Genomic DNA, 18695 nt, shown 5'->3' with positions numbered 1-18695 from the left:
AGGCCAATTAATGCCGTAAATAAACATATGTAAAATTTTTTACCTTTTGACGATAACTATTGTTGCCAAAAGACGTACGTCATTTCTATCTGGGTGTAGCAATACTTGTACGTATACCATAGAGCTGTCTTATGTGTTGTATCCCCGTCTCACATATTATGTAGCAATGTACATCTTTTTCATCACTGTTGCGTACACACTCACAATATCTCATGTTAAGGAACTTATTTTAGCTTTTTGACGAGACTAAATGTTAAAATTAAAATGTAATGTCCGTCCCTACTCCGATGCTATGTAAATGTAGTGACAGGAAACAACGACCATGTGAGAAGTTACGTCGGTCGTATAAAAATTAGTACCGTAAAGAAGGGTACTTTTGGATTCAGTCTCGTCAGCCTCATTATATGAGTAAAATGGCAGGTATATTACAAACATACCAACACCTGTGTAATGGATACCATGACAGTAGCCGCAAAACTAATAGCATATGCTCCTGACGAGTTATTCCTACTATCGTTTTCACAGCCATTAGAGGGTTTGCTCCCCAAATTACCAGAGGACATGCCACCCCTAACAATCCTGCCACAACCTCTTTGTAGATTATTCATATCACCTGGATGACCGTAGGTATTGTTGATTGTACCGGAAATGGTATTAGCCGACTCTGATTCATCAAACACAATATGGATTTGTTTATCACGATGGCTTGGCGCGGACTCATCCGTATTCACGACAGTGTTACCACCAATGTTGTACGTTAATGACTCGCGCACTCCATTGCCAGATATATCACTAGCTTGTTCATTTGGTAACACTTCAGATACAGTCACATCCTGATTGCCATCGGTTTCTAAAGGGAGATGAACATCGTTTTCCGCAGCAATTTCGGGGACGTTGGAATCTGTTGCTGGAACTTCCTCAGGAATAGATACGACAGCTTGTTCTGTAGGTTCATGGACGATGACATTACCTGAAGATATCTCATCGACAGGTTCAACTACAATTGGTGATGCTGGTTCATCCTCGGATTCAGGAATTGATTCATTTATTTCAACAGGACTGGGAACATCTGATGTTGCTTCAGCAATGGGATTTGCCGTTGTAGGAGTTTGAATGGCTTCAGTAGGGCCGTCTACCTCCTGGGATGGCTCTGATTCCTTCTCATCCGTGATTGGTTTTACAGGCTCCCGTGATTCTGGTCCTTTTGAATTGCCGCGAATGGGAGATATGTCATACTCTGGATATGTAATGCGAAATTGCCCTTTGTAATGCTGCGCGAGTCTGATGATACGGACCAAAAGATCGTGGCATCCGTCCGAAAATTCGTCGTAGTCATGTATCAAACGATTAACCGTATCTTTATCTAGAATAATTCCTGAGTCACGCATATGATCCCATATGTTATCAATGTCATACACTACGTCATAAGTGTTGATGTTGTCATCTTCAACCAAGACACCAGCTTTCTCAAGATCTTTGTACAACTTCGTTACGAGATCATCATAAAATTGGCTTAAAATGTCACATTGATCTTTGATATCTGGTTTCTGGTCATCGGATAACTTGCGCGATTTGATTTTATCACATTGTTTCAATATGTAGTTGTACCGTCGCTCACCGCGTTGGATCAATACCTTCAGTGTAAGCAATTCTCCAGGGGTGGAAAGATTATTACTCGCAGAAAGTTCAGACTTCTGTGCAGCATTATCCAAATCCTTATTACAAGACGTAAAATTAGCGTGTAATTGGCATAAGACAGCCAAACAAACCCATATTAGACCAGTCAGTCTTCTAACATTACGGTAGGTAGCCATTTAATTATGCAATGTGGAATATAACTACATTAATGAGACGGAGACGATGTATCACCTTCCAGACGAATACAACGTCAACGTCGGACGATACACTTCAAAGGGAGAAACAGTACAGACAACACTTACGCAGCCCGACCCCACCCTTGTATTGTGAATATTGGCATTTGCTTGTCCATAGTAAAATAATAAGGTAGCTTTCTGTTGGAATTCATCCGAAATTAGAAAATTAGTTGTAGAATGAAATATTACATCGGTATTAATGCGTATACATGTAATGTTGACTGTCTGCATTTTGTCTGGATATTTTTTAATATAAATAAACGTGGCATTTTAGTGTGTTACAGCAGTGGTCAAATTGGCTTTGCTAATTCTTTACTTTGAGATGATTTGGATAATCAGCGCCGCGGCATCCTTACGTCCAATTAACATTATGTGCCGCGATGCTATTACAACGTAGCTTCATAATGTTCATATACATTGTATCGCATTATTCGACGTGTTAAAAGAGATCATATTCGTTATCAACGCCATATTACATTGTTCAACCTTACTTTTGATAATGCTAACAGCTATCTTTATTAATAGTACCAAAATAATTCTCAAAAGGTCTTCTCTCTGGGCCAGAATGTTTTCATTCTTTCGAACTTGTATTTTTATCTTGAACCGTCTTGTTGACCCATATTCGAACTTCTACGTGCAAGTAGCCAACACCGTTGCTGAATACCATTGTGAATTTTCATCGAAGAGTTTTCTTGTATTTTGAGCCACGTGGTATGTAGGCTATAGATTTTTAGATGTATAGTAAGCACTTTAACGTCAATAAGACGTCACTTTTGAACATTTGTTTAACTAAAGATTTTGTCGTAGTGACGCTACTCTTTCCTATTGTGATAATGTTATAAAATGGTAAAATGACATTGACAGATATTGTAATCGAGATTAAAGACTTATTGGGACTGACAGATGTCGAGGTTCCCGAGGAAACTGATATCCTCAGAGGGGGGCAAACATTGCTTCGACCATTACACCAACTGATTATCGGTTTATGTTTGGCAAGTCATTTTAATAACCATAGATATTTTATCAATGGGATGGATGATATAAAGCTTGAAAATGAAAAGTTGAGGGTTATAATAGAATCTCTCAACGGTGAAACGCAATGCCATATCCACGATGCTCTAAACATATTAACATATTCGACTCTCGAACAGCTAGAATATCCTCGTATATCTAAAATTACATTAGACGAAATACAAGAACCCCGTGAGCTGTTTTTAGCATTCCTTTTCTTGATATCAAAGCAGCAATGGTTCGATAGATTGGAAAAAAGATGCCCAATACAATGGAAATTTACAAACTGTATTATTAACTCAATTGTTCAAGAATTGAATGATTTAAATCGACAAAAATATGCTGAGATGATTGATAATGATGCTTTGCTAGAGCAGCTCCAATCCTTATGGGACAATCAAAATATTGGTTATGATGATAAGATTTCTTTTGATACGCCATCAGCATCGAATGCTACACTGAGACAAAGGAAATTCGCATGTGGTATGTCATATCTACATAGCAAAAGCCTTACTCCAATCGTGCTCAAAGAAACCAAACAACATGTTCCGTGTGATACGATGGATAATGAATTGTCTAATTTTAGTGCAAAGGTGTCTAAATGTATGTCTTCTATACGTAATGCAAAATCACAGCAAACATGGAGGCATCCTTTGCAGAACAAGGGCTCATGCATAGAAGCAAAGGATTGTGCAGCACATAAGAATTCATTATTAGATGATATATCAAAAATTATATCTCATACTGCTAAAGATCTAAAAGCAAAGGCAGAATTGTTTTGTAGATCAAAAGATGCTGAAACATTCGATTCTGAACTCCTTAGGATTATAATTGGGCAAAGCCAAGATCAGAATATATTCAACCATCTCATGGATGACATAGAGCAAGTAGTTTTAAATGTAGATCTGCAAGAAAAAGGCAAAGTGGCGAATATGGTGCAACATAATCGAAAATCAGCAGCAAATAGAAAAGGAGTGCTTAATGTTGATTGCAATAACTCTAATAGTCAAATAAATGTTGTACTAACCGAAATTGGTCAACTTAGCAACTTTATTGTTCAAATGCAATCTAGATTGAAACGTTTAGCACAGAGCGTAGAACAGGGGGATATAGAAAGGCTGAAAAGTTTCACACGTCTATCAGAAAATCAAAAGGATTATGATAAGCAAGCTCATAAAAAACTGTATGAGCAAGTTAAAACAAGTCATTCAAGCAACATCCATACACTGGGTAAACCTACCCCTGCCGAATGGGTTTTGATTTGTCGAAAAGAGTCATTTGAGAGGCATTTATCACTGCTTAGAATGATCAAGAAATCCTTGGAAAATGAAATTAAAAGGACATATTTATTTGAATCGGGATTGAAAATGGTGCAAATGTTTAATCCTGATTCTACGGCTAGAACTCCCACAAGCAACGTCCACAGTGCACGTAAGTGTAACAGATTAGATGCTTCATATCTTACGTTTGCAGGAGGGAGTATCGCATTGGTTATTGTTCCTAAGAAAATTAAGGAAAATGTAAATATGCTAAAAAGTTTTATCGTAGAGGGCATAGCCACAGACAATTTTGTCGAAGAAGAAGAACTAAAAGATAATAGTGCAAAACGATGCGCAATGGATTTTTTAAGACAGACGAATTCAAATTTTTCGAAGTATCGCAGTTCATTGACAGCAAGTATGTTTTTTAAACCCATTAGTATAACCCTATTTGTCAGGCAAAAGTAAAAAAAGTTTTCATAGCTTTCTAAGCAGTATATTGAATCAAGCTGAGTTAGAGGTGAGTTTATATATTCGACCGACATTATCAAAAACCTTATAGAAGGGTTTCTCTAAGGTGAACAATAACAAAACGAAGAGTAAGAAAGATTCCCATAACATGATAGTACACAGGCGTAATCAAAAATATGCTACACTTGTTTGATGAAGCAGATAAATACGATCCCAATATATATTTTGCCAGTCTTTCGGCTTGGATTCAACTGGAAGAACCACCTGTAATTCCGGTAAATGTGATGGGAAGTCCATCTCATGCTAAACGAAATGGGCCTATTCCATTGGATATAGATGAATTGGAACTGTTTGATTATATACAAATGAGTAATTTAGTGAATGAAGGTGAAATTAGAGAAGCACCACCACATGTACCTCAAACAAATATTGGGATTTCTCCAGTTGCTAATGATGGAATATTTGACTTTGCTTACTATTTTAAATTAGCACAAATAGAATGTTCATTTCGTCAATCGAAAGAAATAATGAAAATGGAACCTACTTTTATGGCCCTGGAACAGCAAATAAAGGAACATGATAATAGTCTGGCTAAGTTAGAATCGGCATTATTTGCAAAGGGTGAAGAACACCGCAAAAACATTGGCAATCAGTTGTCAAATATTGCCTTTATAGAATAAGATATTTGTCGTCTCAACTCCATTTCCAATAACAATAGTCGTTTTATAGTCTTTTTAATTAGCCGACAATGGCAAGAATGTATACCAGACGAGTATTAAGATAGATTTTGTGATGCAATATATTAATGTATATACATTTTATATCGAATTTACATATATTCGCACTTTGTAGTGGTAGTAACTAGAACATCAACTCGAACGTTAAATAACGGAATCCGTATGATAGATATGCATTAATAAAATCTAAAATTGTCAAAACATATCTATGCAAACAGATTGTTTGGCTTAACGATTATATGTAGTGAAAAATTAATCCACCATTATTTATTACGAACCTGAGAGAAACCTGTAGAAGTTCCTCAATCGTAAATAAACAGTGTTATAGGACCAGTATATGCATTTATTTTTCACGATGAGTTTGTGAAATCATATTTAATGGCAAATGCATCAAAAGGTTATACTTAGTACCTGGAGAAGTATCACTAGGAATGGCGGGAAAGTACCCTTTGAACATCCCAATATAAAAGTCAACATGAAAGCATGTTTGCAATATACTAGATTATATGTAAAAGTCAGAGTTGGTATATGGCTCTAGAAACTTTGTTAGATCTTCCACCACAACGATGATGTAGAAATCGTTAGTGCTGTCCTATTACTTTGTCAAAGTGGTTACGAAAAATATCATATTATGTAGTCTACATAAAAGAGAGATATTATATTAAATGGTGATGTTGTAAGAAGTCCACTTTTAATGTCAAATATCATACATGATTGTCATGTAGTTCACATGGGACTGTGGTTTCACAATCTCCGAATTTCCCCTACATATGTAAAGCATCATTAGATCTATCACATGATTTCACTATTTTAAAAAAATCTAATACATGCAACATTGCGACTTTCGAAATAACACCACTACAGAGTATATTGATAAAACATGAAGAATAAATTTATGAAATGATAAAAATGCATCATTTCACTGCATGCTAAGATACAAAGATATCGTTTCATTAGGGTGAAGTAAACAAAATGCTGTTCCACGTAACAATTATCGGACGTTGGGTTGATGCAGGTAATAGATAATCTGACCTTTCCATATTATTTGGGCAACAATCGTACAACAGAGATTAGCATGTTGAGATAGGTAATACGAATGACTCTAACGTTTTGGAAGAACGATTGAAGTCTCTGTTATTCAGCTTATATGGCATAGCCAGCGTATGACTTGATATGCCATACTGCCCAACATTTTAAAACATATTCAATTTGAAACCACAGCAATCAATTATAGATATGTTGCCAAGAAAAGTCTTACAATTGAATTTTGATTTCGTGTTATTTATATACGAATCAATAGAGGTGCTTTTCACCACATTATGTGGTGCAAACATTATGGTGGCAGCACTGTTGCAATAAATATACATTACAAAATGTCGGGCAATATTGGGTACATTTTATTGACACATAAAGTGGTTTTAAAGATAATAAAAATCAAATATGGGGTCGTGTTCATCCCCTTTAATCTAGTGTTCTTTTACCATACATCATATGGTTCTTATGCGTGATTAACTTTACCATTGAATTTAATGCATTGAGTTAGTACATAGGAATATATAAGATACGAAAAAATTGTTTGAAGCCTACCGATTTTGCAGGTAACAACAATGGAAACGCATATGGCATATTATTAAAATTAGGAAAATATCGTTGACTATTCACAAGTCAGCGATTTGTACCATACATATGTAGAGTCGTATGTAGGTTTGTAATTAACTTCGTATTTACCAAGCATGTCATAGAAATGTTACCATGAAACTTCAAGAAAGCATGCAGATGTTATCCACATACCATTACGTAGATACAAAGTATAATGTTGGTCAGATAAACCTGATTCACATGACTGCATTCCACATTTGCAGAATCTACTTTTATAAAAAGAGTGCCTTAACAAAACATATTGATTTATAAATACATGTTAAGGTTACAAACTCTCTGCACGTCATGTTGTAGCCGCAAACCTCACTTATTACAACACTATATTGAATTTAGTAACATACCTAAAAGGTATACTAGTCTATTTATATAACGGCATATTACTTTACACTATTGGGTATCTCCTGGTGAACACTACCGTATTTAAAATCATCGCCAAAGGCATATGATCTTATTAAGAACTGAAATGACTGTTACATACATTATAGTATCACTTTAGAAAGTAATTTATAGCTACATATATTACTTTGTACACCATAAGAAACATGAGTTTATATGAGAGATTTTTTGGTTGCTCACATTGAAATAAATAGAGTTATGCCTTATTATGGTAATAATATTTAGACCTCAGGGATACTTAAAGTGATTTTGAGTTTTATTGGCAGTGGTAACTATAACTAAGCCCAATCAGGCTTAGAAACACGAATTCCATATTGCCAATGCTTTATATCATCAATGATAAGCCTTAGATGGCTCTGTGTTATTAAATGACGATTACTCTCTTCATTTTTCCATATGACATGTCACGTTTAAACAGATTTATGTTAAACATCTTCGGGTGCAATAGTTACTACGGCTTGACAAACTCATCATTACAACTAAATTTGACGGATGATAATTATTTTATTATAAAATTAGACAAACGCGCATTCCGTCACTCCAAAGGAGTCATTTATCAAAATGAAATGGAATAATATATGACATAACACATACTTTTATCCTGAACATAATGTAAACATCTTCTACCAAAATGGATTATAAGTGTCAGCACCGCAGATATAATGTAAGAGCTATACGCCAAAACATATAATAAAATGATACGAAATTCCCGGTGAAGCACGTGAGGAATGTAACACCATTTTGAGATTTTAAACAGCATTTATACTCTGATAAATATATAATCACATATACAAAAACAATATTAAAAATATTGAACTTATCCATTTGCCTGACAACACGGTGTAACCTCATTGAGCTTGAAGGTTTATTACCTTCGTCGCATATCAATAAGAAACAAATTAAGTAGCACATCAAATCCTACAATTTAAATATAGGAGATGTGTGGAATCTTACAAATCGAATAAGGATGAAGACACGGCCAGTGTGCAGACCGTCCTTCCTCAAGGGCGTGGGAACCCGTGTCTTCAAAATGATGTCTATCGTTTTCTTCCTCTGTACAACTATCGCAAACAGTTTGCAGCATTCAATTAAGCCGACATTAGCTACGATTAATGTTTCTGGCAAAGATTACCAATCGGACCGTTATTTATCATGTCCAACATCGCTACAGGTAAGATACACTCTACATCAAATTGCATTGCGTTAATTAGACATCATTGAGATCACGACATTTGAATGCTTATTCCGATCGGATGGCAATGATTGCGTCAATATCGGATGAGGGGATACCTGAGGAAGAGGACATCGATACAGACTATGAGGTTGCTAAGGACCAGGTAGGCCGCTGTCTACATTACATATTAGATGAGCACTATAAATACCATTATTGATCATATATTGACACTTTTATGACACAATTGTCATTTTACTGTTAGATTTACTCCGAAGTAAAGAAACTTGAGGATGTATTCAAAACCCTTCTGAGCCGGATATTCGTCCATCTAGCAGAATATTTAAAGCACAAAGTGGCGCAATCATACTTACACCTTTTCATAATAAGCCCCTTAGGATCAGGTGTAGGGAATTTGTTGAATAATCGTCTTAATGATCGTTATATAACAAAGTAAGGCAAAACTTATGATATTTATATGCTTACAGCAAATTGGGTATTCCAGTGGATGCTACCCCTGAAACCTTCAACTTACCATACAGCAAGGTATTTTTTTTTGACCCGATGCACTATGCTTTTCAGGTGGATATTCCATCAAGTTTTATTGGCAAAAAACCAATACGAAGTTGGCTCATACGATCAAGAAGTACAAATACCAATAAAGCCTTTATATTGCTTCATGGATGGTTTGGAAATATGCAATCCTGTTTGCAGTTTGCTGACACGCTGAGCAAGGTAGGCATAAGTTGGCGTCAAAGCTCATAGCCATCCATTTATACGATAATTATATACAGTTGGGATGTCTGGACACACACCACATACTGATTCTGGATTTGCACGATGATATTGGAAAGTCGTTTGAGACAAACATTGGTTTGAAGGGTGTTACGGACATATACGATGCAGCTGCGTATCTTCAAAATGAATTAGGAGTTGACCAGCTCAGTCTATACACACAATCCATCAGTTCGTTAAGCGCCTTATTGTTTAATGAAATTGTAACCAAGTTCAAACACAATAATGGCCACCTCGATCATTCCGTAGAATCTGCTTGTCCATATATAAAAGCTATGGATTCTAACATTTTAAGCAAAGTAGCAGTTGATCGTATCATTATGGAATCTCCGGTTGCCAATGTACGAGATCACATAGTTAACGCCTCATCGGATTATGTAAAGTGGCTGACTGAACAGCTTCTTTTATCGGCAGACGGGTAGGATTTCCGCTGTTTGTTTTTAATATAACATACAGAGATGGACATCACATCGACAAGCTATCTCTTCAAACATTCTTACGGAATCCTGAAACGTGTGCCAAAGTGTATATTATGCAGGGTTCAAGCGATCCCATAACTACCACAGAAATGCTACACAATGAGTTAAGCAAAGGGATTTTACCATCACACGTAAACATACACCTGTTTCGTGACGGTGGACACGCTAATCTGTTCAACACATGCAACACAGACTATTATTACGCAATAAAAAGGTCGATAGTTGGACGGAATATCTGGGAGATTTTAACGGGTAAAGGAGCCAATACCCGCATACACAAGCCTGATGACTTGCTGCAAGATTTAAAATACTGAATGGAGAAAAGACAGCATATACTATAGTCCGCAGGCAAAAAAACAGATTGACGACTAATTAACTAATGTGCATAAATCCAACCGCATTATATAACTAAGCAGAAATAAAATCCGGATGACTACTAGATGAGTGGCTTGGGTATACTAACATACCTGGAGGAGCCTGTGGCATTGCACATTGTATGTGTATTTTTTGGTAAGGTATGGCAGGGCTGTGTATACGTCTATGCGATTTAATATTGTGTGTATCGATTTGTATCTAGTGTGTATTATTACACATCCGTTGTAGTTCTGTTTCCCCTGCTTGTCCGTTGTCTGGGTTACCTGATAGTTGCGCCTGGTGTGTTGATAGTATTGTGTTTGTCTGCTTTCGTATTTTCCCATTACAATCAGGGATTTATTGTATGCCTAATGATGTGTTGAATGTTATCCATCATCGGTTATTTCATTGCGGTTTACAAAGTGTATTGGTCAGTATGAACGCGGTCACGAGCCCCTTGTCTGTGAATCTGAACCAGATTCTGCAGAAAAAGGTTCACGTTTATGATATGCAATATGACTATTATTGCAAATTCTTGGTTGCTGGTTGTCGATCGCAAAATGGCCCTGAGATTGTGATACTGGAGAAGAGCGGTTCGTCTGACGATTCGTCGACGTTACGTTTGGTGAGCAGCACTACTACTCGTTGCGATCCTGTATTTCTTGGCTGGGCTCCTCCTAAGTTTGGTTCTGTTTTGATTGCGGTTTTGAGCGACAACTCTGTTTGCTTTTACCGTCACTCTTCTTCTGGATCTGGTTATTATCTATCATTGTTTCATGAGATGATGGATGTTCAGAAGTCTATAAGCTGCATGAGTATCGGTGTATCTCCCATTGGCGAGTTGTTGTGTGCCGTTGGTTCTCCCAGCGGCCGCGTTAGTGTTATTATTGGTGAGGGTTCGTTTGAGACGATTAATTTCCAAGGGCACTTTGGGGGTGTTAACACTGTATCTTTCGTTGTTAATGATGCTACTATGGACAGAGGTTCGACTGTTTTGCCTTGTCTTCTTGCCACTGGTGGTTTGGATGGCTGCGTGAAGATTTGGGAGTTGTCTGAGCGCAAGTTCCAGTTGGTGAAGACGGTTTCTTTGGAGAATGATTCTAAGTGTGTTCCTCATGTTCGTTACATATGTTGGAACAAGAGTGGTGGTCGTTTGGCGGCTGCAACTGGTTCTGATGTGTTTTTATTTGGGCGTTCTCCCGATTGGTCAATGATTCAGCGTGTTCGGCTCGCTCGTTTATCGGCACACGTTTCTGTTTCGTTCAACAGTGACCGTTTGATTGTTTCGTGCGATGGCGAAAGTTTTGTGTACCACCCCGACGAGAGTGGCGCGTATGTGTTATCCACTACCCTGGAAGGAAGCAAGGAGCAATCTGTTGGTGCTTAATAACTTTTTGATAACACTCGATCGTATTGAAACAATTTACAACAACCATAAATATCTGATGTGTATAATATTATCGTCCTTATTCATTAATATTGTTGTACTATATGTTAATAATTCATTTTGACTCGTATGTACATTCATTAATTGCTGCTGCCACCATTACGCTTATATTATATTTAAATATTTTAATTGTGTTATATGATGGTTACTAATGCCGTTTGGTTATTTCCTTGACTTCATACATATGTATTTTTTTCATCACCATTATGGACATTCGTTTAAGTCCTCCTAGAGAAGGGACCAGAGGTGGACGAGAGCAATTTAAGTGGGAAGATATAAAAAATTGTGATAACAAAGAACGTGAACACTATCTAGGTGAGATTCTATTATATATAATTCATGTACACCAGGTCACAGTGTAAAAATTGGCACGGTTAAGTATAAAAACCATTTCTATAAGCACGATTGGTATTTGAAAAATGATAACAAAGCAACCGAAGGGGATCCGAATGAGGAGCTACAACTAATTAAGCTTTACGAGGATGAGCTTATGTTGGAAATGTTGTATGTTTTTTATATATTACATGACATATTGCTCCAGGGGCTCGAAACCAAAACGTCTGATGCTTCTGAAGTCACGTCCAACTGATGTGGAATCTTTACGTAAGTTAGTTGGGGATGGTGAGAAACCCAACCTTCCCAGTGACGGGGTTAGGTTAGAAGACACGAAACTGAAGCAATCTAATAGGCATACATCGGATTGCAGCCAACGCATGGATGCCGGTAAAACGGTTAAGAAATATCGGTATGATTATCGATCACGTAGTCGCAGCCGTAGTTATGAACGCCGCACTTATCACCGGTCAAGCCGCAGCCGTCCTACTTCCCGGCATAGCGGCCGACGTTCCAGGCGCAGCTATTCACGCTGATTCGTTTAGTATGCAAGACATTTTAAGATTTCCCATACATGTGAATGAAGCTCTAACTAAATGTGTTACCAAAATCAACAAGCTTTCACTGGAAAAATAATACCTATATGGAGAACATGTCGCTTTCTGATATCAATAAAAGCCAATAACACGCACGACGGTTATTGTCCGGAGAGCTAAATGAAAATACGGAAATTTCGAATACAAACAAATCGCACTAATTATTACACATTGTATGCATGAGTGTACATGATTCTAATATATGTCGACGTGGGATTACATCCATTAATTATAGAGTAAAGGCATATGAAGTTATCTGAGGTTCTGTGCATGCCTTCGCCGTGATTTAGTAGAAGGTAACCCAAGAACTCGCCTTTTATACGATTTATATACTCTGCGCCGTAATTCCATCTCGATTGGTGTCTCGTGAATCCAATATATGGGTTTGATAACTGAGTTCGTTGGATATACGGCGTCTATATTGCTTGTTGCTTTTGCCGTGATGGAGCTTATGAAGCCACTTTTTAGAGCCCGTGAAATTGTGTCCAGACAGTTGAGAATATTCATTATGGTTTCTTATACATCAATCTTGCAACATGCCTGTTTATTAGATAATGATGGACTGCTACCGCCACTATATCAGTAATCAAGAGAGCAGTAAATATGCCGTAATACAAATGGCTTAAGGTTTTCCGTGGTTCTATATCATCCACTACATGACATGGTAAGGCAGCGGTTGCAACTGCAAGAATTAAACAGATATTATTTGCCGCGCCCTTTAGTATCCTTGCTTTGTTGACACCTGGGCCAATTATCGTAGACATTGACATGAATGGTCGAATAAGACTCTTGAATTCCCAATCGAAATAACCTTGCAAAACAACTCTGGTTGTGAAGTATGCAACGAATGGGAAAACAATATGGAGATTATTTACCGTTCTTTGCCAGTCCAAATGTACATGCAAATATAAGACTAAGGCAAATACAAGCGACACTACTATGTGTGCCAAAAAGCAAAAAAATGCCACTATCCTTAAGCGCTTATTATTCGGCAATGTCCAATCACCCTCACTATCTACATGATCTCCGTGAATATTTACAAGCACATTATCCACGGAAGGGCTAGCTTTATAAGACCCTGCACTCCTTATTTCCACATGTGGTTGCAAGTGTGAAAGTTTTTCGGACAGCTTATTATCGTTAGTGGGCAATTTATTAGGTGTAATATCTTCCACAACGCTGTTAGATACGTCTTTAAGTGTGACTACAGTTGTTCCCAATTTGTTCAAATTGATATCCTTGTCTTCATCTACCTTTAACAAATCAACAATGTCATGATCTTCATATTCCAAAGCATCAATATCCTTGTTATCAACCTCCTCAGTAAAAGTCAAAGGGGTTGTCTGATCCAAATTAGCATCCGTGTCTACAGCATTCTCCTTAACAGTAGTGCTGATACCAGTAGCAAAAGACCTCACAAGATAATTTTTTGCTCGATTTTGAAGTTGCGATAAATCAGATAGTTGATGAACTTTATACCGTCTTTCGAAAAGAAGTCCAAGATTAAAAAGCGACTCCGAATACACCTCACGGTGCAATATTCCTGAAAGATGTATTAACAACAATAAATAAAATCCGGATGACTACTAGATGAGTGGCTTGGGTATACTAACATACCTGGAGGAGCCTGTGGCATTGCACATTGTATGTGTATTTTTTGGTAAGGTATGGCAGGGCTGTGTATACGTCTATGCGATTTAATATTGTGTGTATCGATTTGTATCTAGTGTGTATTATTACACATCCGTTGTAGTTCTGTTTCCCCTGCTTGTCCGTTGTCTGGGTTACCTGATAGTTGCGCCTGGTGTGTTGATAGTATTGTGTTTGTCTGCTTTCGTATTTTCCCATTACAATCAGGGATTTATTGTATGCCTAATGATGTGTTGAATGTTATCCATCATCGGTTATTTCATTGCGGTTTACAAAGTGTATTGGTCAGTATGAACGCGGTCACGAGCCCCTTGTCTGTGAATCTGAACCAGATTCTGCAGAAAAAGGTTCACGTTTATGATATGCAATATGACTATTATTGCAAATTCTTGGTTGCTGGTTGTCGATCGCAAAATGGCCCTGAGATTGTGATACTGGAGAAGAGCGGTTCGTCTGACGATTCGTCGACGTTACGTTTGGTGAGCAGCACTACTACTCGTTGCGATCCTGTATTTCTTGGCTGGGCTCCTCCTAAGTTTGGTTCTGTTTTGATTGCGGTTTTGAGCGACAACTCTGTTTGCTTTTACCGTCACTCTTCTTCTGGATCTGGTTATTATCTATCATTGTTTCATGAGATGATGGATGTTCAGAAGTCTATAAGCTGCATGAGTATCGGTGTATCTCCCATTGGCGAGTTGTTGTGTGCCGTTGGTTCTCCCAGCGGCCGCGTTAGTGTTATTATTGGTGAGGGTTCGTTTGAGACGATTAATTTCCAAGGGCACTTTGGGGGTGTTAACACTGTATCTTTCGTTGTTAATGATGCTACTATGGACAGAGGTTCGACTGTTTTGCCTTGTCTTCTTGCCACTGGTGGTTTGGATGGCTGCGTGAAGATTTGGGAGTTGTCTGAGCGCAAGTTCCAGTTGGTGAAGACGGTTTCTTTGGAGAATGATTCTAAGTGTGTTCCTCATGTTCGTTACATATGTTGGAACAAGAGTGGTGGTCGTTTGGCGGCTGCAACTGGTTCTGATGTGTTTTTATTTGGGCGTTCTCCCGATTGGTCAATGATTCAGCGTGTTCGGCTCGCTCGTTTATCGGCACACGTTTCTGTTTCGTTCAACAGTGACCGTTTGATTGTTTCGTGCGATGGCGAAAGTTTTGTGTACCACCCCGACGAGAGTGGCGCGTATGTGTTATCCACTACCCTGGAAGGAAGCAAGGAGCAATCTGTTGGTGCTTAATAACTTTTTGATAACACTCGATCGTATTGAAACAATTTACAACAACCATAAATATCTGATGTGTATATTTTTCATGTCTATATATGGCGTGGTAGAAGTTTAATCGTTTACTTCGTGGGTTGTATGTGTGGATCTGGGTTGGTCTTCTGATTTCGCTTGGCAATCACTTTCAGAATACGTCTGCGATTTTTTTTATTTATATTAAGTAATATGTTCTTTAAACGATGCTATTGCCTTGACTTCTAGCTATTGTTGTTTTATGGAGCTTCTCTTTCGAGAATATCATATCGATTTCGGATGTGATATAATACTATCTTATATTTTATAACTATGATTTATCGAATACGTTAACAATTTTTTCGTTCATGGGTAAGTGATGTGTTTGGTTATTTTGTCTGTTTTGTTTTTATATGCTTGTTGTTTGTGATATTATAGAATCCTTAAACACAAACATTGCAGTGTATAACCACTTTGGACGAGTAACTAAGCAGTGGTGGGGAGCTACTCACTTACGTATCGGTGGTCGTGGTCAACCTCGTCCTAACAAGGGATTTAGGTTATCACATTTTCCCAGTGTAGGTTCTGCACTTGAATGTTGTAGGTAAGTTAATAATTTCAGAGTTGATTGTTTACATGAGAGCATTAGATGGTGGAAATTCTTGAGAAGAGGTACATTGGCAAGATTATTGAACTCCGACATTGCGAATCCTGCAACTACATCCACTCCAGGTTTGTAGTAATGTAGAATTCGTATATTCAATGCAGTGACATCTTCTCATATTGAAAAAGTCGAAAAAGGTTTGGCATCTCTCAACAATGAGCAGTTGTCACTCATAGGCTCATATTTGGGTGTAAACTTTACCAAAAAACAAGGACACAAATACCGTCGTATTTGATATCACAATGGCGGCGACACCATTAGGTGCTCTAGATGCCGAAAATTTAATAAACTCAATTGCATCGCAGGAAGGAGGATCCGTATATTCCACTCCAGCCCAGTCTGCACGTCCCCCTTCCAATGATAACAACGATGACCGCGAAATTAACCTGACGTTTTTCGTTGGTTTCTTACTTCTCCTAGGCATGATTGTAATGCTTAATTTACTGTTAAACATGCATACTTGGGACTTCGAAAAGTCAGAAGAGAAAAACGACGTCGCATTGCGCAATATAGGAATTTTCAGTACTTACTATACTGGTGAGTACGAGGTATGTGAAACTTCTCGTACAATCATAGAGCCTGATGGAAGCAAAACTCACAATGCTGGTGGTTGTGTGACAGGCAATATGCATGCTACGATTATATTCCGTGAAATGGATCTTGACTCTTTTGTACGAGTCTATTTACTATTGTGTTTTGAGCTCCCTGAAGGCAACCGTTTCGCTTTTTGGAATTCACCAAAGTTTGGTAGAAGGACATTTAAGAGGGATCGTCGTGTATATCTTGGACTCTCTGGCCTGGAATTCACGAATAACATTGACACGTTATATCTCTCAGGATTGTCTTCGGTATTGGGACCTTTTACCTCCCGTGCTCCCTTGAAGGAGTATTGGCCTAAATTAGCGCTAACAATGGATGATTGGAATGAGTATGAAGGTAAATCACAGGGATCTGTTTGCATCTTCAATGCATTTTTGCGTCACCCATTTCCTAAAATGAGTCAGATTTCCCTACGTCAACTTAATGAATTGTACATTTTGGGGACAAACCATTTCCTTTTGCAGGAATTCGAGCATACATCTGATCTATGCGATCGCAAATTCAACATATTTGATGCTTTATATTCTGAGCCGAAACCTCCAGATTTCAAAGTTGCTGAGAATATGAGTCCCGTGACGCCTAATAATAAAATTCCGTATATATCTGAAGGCGAGGAAAGTCAGCAACTGGTTGATACAATGCATGGCAGTGTCGTCTCTAATGACTGTGGCGTGTCTATATCTTTTAAAGGTCAGGAACGTGATATGTCATATGGTGACGTCATGGTGCAACAATTTGCCATTTTCTTTATTATGAAATCGCTGTTGGAGATAATTTTGTTATGCAAGCAGTTACGGGGCATTGATGAGGGTTCTCATGGAAAGACTCTTAGCATCATTGCATTTAGTATGTTTTCTTACCAGGATTTGCTTGATATTTTCTTTTTCTTTTATCATCGTAACCTTTTCTGGAGAAACATTTTGTGTTTCACCTTCTCAATCTTTATAAAGATTTTTTTGGTTGGTGTAGTAGACCACAGCTACTTGGTATTGATTTGGCGCGCCAACCATTCTGAGCACATTCGTGAGGGTTGGGAGGTTACACAAGCTCGTTTCAAGCTTTTTTATCGTTACTATTTCAGCTTTATAGCTCTTCATATTATAAATTGGTACGCCTATTATCCTGACTCTCCTTGGTTTCTCATTTCAGTTTATTTATGTTGGATACCTCAGATACTTCTTGATGCATGGCGTGGTCAATGCAATTCGCTTAACATTCTAACGGTGATAGCGGTATCGTTACTACGTTTGTATGTACCTTGTTACGTATTCATGCTGAAGGAAAACGCTTTTACTTTTGACGTATTTTCTCGAGATTCTGGTAGGACAAATCGTACTGTTGGAGCATACATCATTTTGGTTACACTGCTACAGTTGGTGTTAATGTGTCTACAGCGTCTACGTGGTGCTAGATGTTTTGCTTCATGGTCTATTTTACCACAGATTTATAATTACGTTCGTCCCTGGACGCAGCTTATGCAGGACGATCCTCAAGAATGTGTCATTTGTATGACTTCCATTGAACAATCTAAGGGGTGGGTTCTGTTACTATATGCACATATATACACAGCAACTGGAGTATAACTCCATGTGACCACTTGTTTCACCGCAGCTGTCTGCAGGATTGGACTTCCGTAAAGATGGAATGCCCTAATTGCAGGCACCCGTTACCGCCTATTATATGACCGAACGCATTGATTGTAATATTTTCCATTTCGATAACTCTTTTATTAGTTTTAACCCATTAAAAGGCACGGTTATATAATTTTTTGTGCATGAAGTTATCGCGTAATACATGGCTCAGATATGTCGTATGTGTAGTCAATATGTATATGATTCTATAAACATTCTCTGGCATAACATAAAATAGGTTAGATGGAACAGAAGATGTTATTTTTTGTTTTGTCTAGGTTTTATATGCTTTAGTTACACACTGGTGTCTATGCCGTCGCGATTCGCTTG

The 18695-nt window shown here is 37.8% G+C and overlaps 8 protein-coding genes across 8 annotated transcripts; 6 read left to right on the top strand and 2 right to left on the bottom strand.

Moving 5' to 3' along the window:
• Nucleotides 1-425: 425 nt before the first annotated feature.
• On the bottom strand, nt 426-1853 carry BBOV_III003710 (uncharacterized protein; the record flags this gene model as incomplete). Its single annotated transcript, XM_001611453.1, has 1 exon — nt 426-1853. The coding sequence occupies exon 1, from the start codon at nt 1812-1814 to the stop codon at nt 426-428; it is 1389 nt and encodes a 462-aa protein (XP_001611503.1). The 5' UTR covers nt 1815-1853.
• Nucleotides 1854-2700: 847 nt separating this feature from the next.
• BBOV_III003690 (uncharacterized protein) lies at nt 2701-5320 on the top strand. The gene is made up of 5 exons (XM_001611451.2): nt 2701-4316; nt 4359-4562; nt 4603-4664; nt 4707-4743; nt 4778-5320. Exons 1-5 carry the CDS (start codon nt 2726-2728, stop codon nt 5293-5295), a joined length of 2412 nt encoding a protein of 803 aa, XP_001611501.2. The 5' UTR covers nt 2701-2725; the 3' UTR covers nt 5296-5320.
• A 2976-nt stretch (nt 5321-8296) lies between these two features.
• BBOV_III003680 (uncharacterized protein) lies at nt 8297-10221 on the top strand. Its single transcript, XM_051767170.1, has 7 exons — nt 8297-8578; nt 8619-8744; nt 8844-9031; nt 9067-9124; nt 9161-9313; nt 9373-9791; nt 9830-10221. Exons 1-7 carry the CDS (start codon nt 8375-8377, stop codon nt 10164-10166), a joined length of 1485 nt encoding a protein of 494 aa, XP_051623432.1. The 5' UTR covers nt 8297-8374; the 3' UTR covers nt 10167-10221.
• Nucleotides 10222-10549: 328 nt separating this feature from the next.
• On the top strand, nt 10550-11623 carry BBOV_III003670 (WD domain G-beta repeat family protein). The gene has a single exon (XM_001611449.2). It carries the CDS (start codon nt 10571-10573, stop codon nt 11591-11593), a length of 1023 nt encoding a protein of 340 aa, XP_001611499.1. The 5' UTR covers nt 10550-10570; the 3' UTR covers nt 11594-11623.
• An 87-nt stretch (nt 11624-11710) lies between these two features.
• On the top strand, nt 11711-12764 carry BBOV_III003660 (Kinase phosphorylation family protein). Its single transcript, XM_051767788.1, has 3 exons — nt 11711-11968; nt 12004-12157; nt 12195-12764. Exons 1-3 carry the CDS (start codon nt 11860-11862, stop codon nt 12520-12522), a joined length of 591 nt encoding a protein of 196 aa, XP_051623431.1. The 5' UTR covers nt 11711-11859; the 3' UTR covers nt 12523-12764.
• BBOV_III003650 (putative integral membrane protein) lies at nt 12752-14281 on the bottom strand. The gene is made up of 2 exons (XM_001611447.2): nt 14200-14281; nt 12752-14125 (listed from the first exon to the last, which is right to left on the bottom strand). Exons 1-2 carry the CDS (start codon nt 14216-14218, stop codon nt 13089-13091), a joined length of 1056 nt encoding a protein of 351 aa, XP_001611497.1. The 5' UTR covers nt 14219-14281; the 3' UTR covers nt 12752-13088.
• Nucleotides 14224-15493, top strand: BBOV_III003640 (WD domain G-beta repeat family protein). The gene has a single exon (XM_001611446.2). It carries the CDS (start codon nt 14451-14453, stop codon nt 15471-15473), a length of 1023 nt encoding a protein of 340 aa, XP_001611496.2. The 5' UTR covers nt 14224-14450; the 3' UTR covers nt 15474-15493.
• A 192-nt stretch (nt 15494-15685) lies between these two features.
• On the top strand, nt 15686-18418 carry BBOV_III003620 (Ring finger domain family protein; the record flags this gene model as incomplete). Its single annotated transcript, XM_001611444.2, has 6 exons — nt 15686-15842; nt 15933-16074; nt 16120-16202; nt 16239-16361; nt 16396-18268; nt 18304-18418. Exons 1-6 carry the CDS (start codon nt 15839-15841, stop codon nt 18416-18418), a joined length of 2340 nt encoding a protein of 779 aa, XP_001611494.2. The 5' UTR covers nt 15686-15838.
• Between the last annotated feature and the right edge of the window lie 277 nt (nt 18419-18695).

This window comes from Babesia bovis, chromosome 3 (genome assembly GCF_000165395.2).
Source record: "Babesia bovis T2Bo chromosome 3, whole genome shotgun sequence".
Classification (NCBI taxonomy): domain Eukaryota; phylum Apicomplexa; class Aconoidasida; order Piroplasmida; family Babesiidae; genus Babesia; species Babesia bovis.
Note: the sequence above shows the minus strand (reverse complement) of the source record. Positions and strands in the feature narration are given on the sequence as shown.